Genomic DNA, 4,572 nt, shown 5'->3' on the forward strand with positions numbered 1-4,572 from the left:
CGCTGAGGTGGAGGAGCTAGGGCTGCCGGAGCTCGACCTGCTGCAGAGTACGCTAGAGTGTGTGCGAGCGGAGTCGTTGAGTAGGGCGAGGCAACTAGCTTGCTACAGGCCCACCGGGAAGAAGGAGGCGAGCGGCGGGGGCTTTTCCGTCCCTTCAACCTCTACGGTTGTTCCTGGGCCATTAACTTAGTAGATTTTTGTGTCAATTGGACTGGGTCAGCCCGTATTAGAGTATATAGAATGTGAGAGGAGTTACCACAATGTTGCATAAAATATTTCATGTTAATCTGAAACTGGATATATATATTTCTCATTTTACTAGCTAATGTTGTTATTTTATTAAAGAACATAATTCCTTGTATTTTTCTTTTAAAAAACATTATTATACATAATCATTCAAAAGTATAGAAAGTAGAAAAAAAAAAAAAAAGGAAAATAGAAAGAAGTAAGACATGTTGGTAAACAAACAAGCAGGATGTACAAGACCAAGAGTACAATGAACCTTATAGAATTTAAGGTATATTTACCCACTCGTAAGGGAATCATAGCTGGGAAATTGAATGGATATATCTTATGGTGATAAAAGGAGAATACGTTCGCCTCCAGTGTTCTCGTCAATTTATCTCGGGGTTAATACGGAGGAGATAAATCACGGACGGCTACTAGCCTTTGGAATAGTGACTAGCACATAAGGGAGTCATTTACCTCGATTTTGTCGAGATTCGAACTCCAGACCTCATGGTGACAACACCTCATGCGCTAACCACTAAACCGTCCCAAGGGAAGGAATGGACATATTCCATGGTGGCAAAAAGTGAATGCGCTGACCCCCAGCATCCCCGCTAACTCATCCCAGAGCTAACACGGAAGAGGTAAATCACGGACGGCTACTAGCCTTTGGAATAATAACTAGCACATAAGGGAGACATTTACCTCGATTTTATCGAGATTTGAACCTCAGACCTCATGATGACAATATTTTATGTGCTAGCCACTAGACCATCCCGAAAAGACATGAATGGACATATCCCATTGTGACAGGGATATGTTCCACACCCTGTCACAATGGGATATGTCCATTTGAGACATACGCCAAGTGGTTCTCTAATGCTATGTGTCAATGCCATTTGAGACATTGGAGATGTATTCACCCATCTGCAATGTTGCCATTCCACAAGCATGCTGCACCACCTCTGAAATAACAATCACTGCACTTATGTACCTATCTAGTTTTAAAACATTCGACTGATCTAATGTCTGCCATATAAGGGAGTCTGATAAATAAGTAAACAAATAGAAAAAAAAATGATTTTTAGCTGACCTAGACCACGAAAAACATCAGAGCATCTTTCAGAGTCCTCCCCTGTTCAGTTGTGATATTGAAGGCAAGTTTATCCTACAGCAAAGATATCAAACACAGCCTTGAGAAACAAATGGAAATCCACCTAAGAAATAGGCTTCTATAGCAGAGTTACCATATCTCTTCGGATAAGCTCCTGAAGCTTCAGCATGATCCGCTGCCGAGAAGTTACTGGTGTATTTCTCCAATGTGGAAAAGCCCCTTTGGCTACATTCACTGCTGCTTTGAACTCTTCATCGGTAGTTATTGGAACCCTATAAACTACTTCTTGTGTTGCCTTGCATAGCCAAATAATATGAAAATCAGATCTTACATAGAAATTCTTGTACCAAACATAACTAGATTATCAATTTGCAGCGATTAGGTGTTTCATCTACAAGTATCTGATTTAAAATCCTGTTCTACATATTTCTTGGAATAACAGATGAAATCCTCTGGTTCTGAATCAAATTGGATAAAAATAAGGGGCATAATATTGGCAATCAGATCGTCATCGAACCAGAAAGCATTTTATTCGACAGTGGCTCAAATGAAACATATAGAGATGTTAATAAGTATTCAAAAACTCACAGGGTTGACAACATCAATCCAATCTTTGGATTGGGACTCCACAAACGCTCCGCCGATGAGATTCCGGACCCTCGGCTGCATATCCCCATCAAATTATTCAACTTATCCAAAATGATTACATTTTGCGAGTCCAATCGAACAAAACATTACAGGATGCGCGCCGTGGGTCGCCGATGCTTGTGCGGCAGTGGAGAGGTGAAGGACACCGATGGAGGCGGCCAGGCGTCGCCATGCCCGGGCGTCGGAGGCTGCGAGGGAAGCAAAGAGAGATGAGGGACGGTGACGAAGGGCTTTCAGGAAAGGGTGAGATCGATCGGGATTACCCCGGTGAAGCGAAGAACGAAGCATAGCGGTGGGCCAGGCGAGTGAGCACGCAGCGGCAGGTGAGCGTGTACATTACGGTGCGGACACCATTTATGGAGGGAAGGAAACCCATTCCTCGCTGGCGCTGCAAGTGCTCGAAGGAAAGGCATCATACTTTACGCCGATCATCTACCAATTACATGATTGGTAGTACACCAAAATGGGCCCGCCTATTCCCTAACAATAAAAAGAGAATTTCTTAAATGAGGATAAAATTAAAGGAAAAAAATGGTCAAAAATCAAACGGCGTCCTAAACACTAAATTATGTAAAATCTTTGGGAAAAAAAAACAAAAAACTAAAAGGGTATTCACCATATATTTTATCTCAAAAATACTTTATTTCAGGGTTATAGCAGCTTGGACAATATAAAATATAATACAATGCTATTATATAGATAAACAATTGGTCAGGAGCTTTATAACTATTTTAAAATAATTTTAAATAAGTTGATAAAAAATACTATGATATAATAGTATTTAAAATTTAATATTTAAGATCTAAAGTTTTAGAGTTTAAAATTTAACTACTAACAGTTACTTGATAATTATTACAATGTAAAAAACATTTATTTTATTTTAATCAAAATTAATATACATAAAATATTATTAAATTAAAATATTGATTATTAATTTAATTAAAATTATTTAAAATTTATCCAAAATTATTTTTAAAATATTTGTATAGCTATTATACGGTTGTAACTAAAATATAAATTTTAAAATGCAAAATCTGAACTCTAAATCTTAAATTTATCAAAATATTATTTATTAATTTTACCAAAAATATTTAAATTTCATTAAAAATATTTTAAATCAGCCAAAATCATTTCAAAATTCATGTAGCTTCCACCCAAATTAGAGAAACTACTATATAGATATTTATAATAATGTGTATTTTTTTTAATTGGTATCAAGTTGTTTAGTTTACACCCACTAATTTTAAAGATGACTAATCTATAGAAGTTTTACTCAAACTATTAAGATAAATCAGAAAGCACTAGCGGCTTATCAATCCAATATTCTTAGATTAACCGTCTATTAAAAAAATTTATCCGTCATATACATTATTGTAGTTATTTCTTATTTTCATAGATATAAAAAAAAAGAAAATCATGTAAAACTATAAAAGAACATTATATCTTAATTTTCCATTTCCAAAATGTTTTTTATTTTGATTAACTTAAAATACAATTCTATAACAAAGTTCCCTTAAACATTAATACATTATTAGGAATAATTATGTCTGAACTCAATTTAAAAAAAAAATAATGAATCAGACCTAGATATAAGATAATCAATTTAATTCTATAGAAGCTTTCTAGACATCTAGATAAATCATTATATGAAAAAATAATATTCTAAATCTCAAACTCAAACTCTATGTTTCAAAAAAATTAGAGGTTGTGTAAGGGAAAAAAAAACAGAAAAAACTCAATAATTTAATTAAAGATATTTGAAAACATATTATTATCCTAATTAATGTGATTGAAAGAGATTTAAATCCTAATAAAATAAATTAGAGGTAGCATAATAAGAAAAAAGATCAGAAAAATGTCATTAATATATATAAATAATGGAAAATTTAACATTTGATTAAAACTGGCCACCCCCATTTGATTAAAATTAGAACTATAAAATTTTAACATTGGATTAAAAAAAGTAGAAATTTTGAATTTAAAGATAATAAATATTAGAAATTAATTAATTTGAAAAAAATATTAGGAAATTCAAGAACCAACAATTATATAAAAAGAATAATATGTAAAAGAATATTTTGTTTTATTTTAAATAGAATTTTAGCTAAAAACTTTTATTTTGGCATTAGTATTTTTGCTAAAATTAAAATTATTGCATAAAAATATTTTAAAATGGTGAATAAATAAAGTACAATATATTTATTTTAAACAATTATTAATTAGCATAAAAATCAAGTATATCTAAAACAACTGTATTTCCATTGATTACTAATTTTCCCCAAAAATCGCTTTTTGCGCCCACCGTGGGGCTCGAACCCACGACCACAAGGTTAAGAGCCTTGCGCTCTACCAACTGAGCTAGACGGGCAGATTGAATTTGAAAGCAAACATATAGATAATAAATATTATATTATTCCATCAAACCTACATTAATGATCAATCTATGCTTCGGTTGAGGGGCTCAATCGCCACTTCACTGCCCAGCTCATCCTTTTCCAAGTTAAACCTTATTTTTTAAACTAATTCTACAATTAATACTATTTTATACTCACTATTTTACTAGATCTTAAAAAAAACAAAGA

At 33.2% G+C, this 4,572-nt stretch overlaps 1 protein-coding gene and 1 non-coding gene across 2 annotated transcripts; both read right to left on the bottom strand.

Moving 5' to 3' along the window:
* Positions 1-225: 225 nt before the first annotated feature.
* On the bottom strand, positions 226-2,315 carry LOC122049524 (methylmalonate-semialdehyde dehydrogenase [acylating], mitochondrial-like). Its single transcript, XM_042610895.1, has 5 exons — positions 2,254-2,315; positions 2,081-2,178; positions 1,931-2,005; positions 1,476-1,637; positions 226-1,396 (listed from the first exon to the last, which is right to left on the bottom strand). The coding sequence occupies exons 1-5, from the start codon at positions 2,276-2,278 to the stop codon at positions 1,322-1,324; spliced, it is 435 nt and encodes a 144-aa protein (XP_042466829.1). The 5' UTR covers positions 2,279-2,315; the 3' UTR covers positions 226-1,321.
* A 1,970-nt stretch (positions 2,316-4,285) lies between these two features.
* On the bottom strand, positions 4,286-4,358 carry TRNAK-CUU. The gene has a single exon. It is a non-coding gene; the product is annotated as a tRNA-Lys (tRNA).
* Between the last annotated feature and the right edge of the window lie 214 nt (positions 4,359-4,572).

The sequence above is a fragment of the Zingiber officinale genome, chromosome 2B, assembly GCF_018446385.1.
Source record: "Zingiber officinale cultivar Zhangliang chromosome 2B, Zo_v1.1, whole genome shotgun sequence".
NCBI classification, from domain to species: Eukaryota; Viridiplantae; Streptophyta; class Magnoliopsida; order Zingiberales; family Zingiberaceae; genus Zingiber; species Zingiber officinale.

Excerpts from the sequence above, each read along its gene's own strand:
- LOC122049524 (XM_042610895.1), bottom strand. The coding sequence starts at position 2,278 with ATGCTTCGTTCTTCGCTTCACCGGG. Across the intron at positions 1,638-1,930 it reads GGATTGATGTTGTCAACCCT|GCAACACAAGAAGTAGTTTA; the intron begins GTGAGTTTTTGA and ends TGGCTATGCAAG. Across the intron at positions 1,397-1,475 it reads AGCTTATCCGAAGAGATATG|GATAAACTTGCCTTCAATAT; the intron begins GTAACTCTGCTA and ends TCTTTGCTGTAG.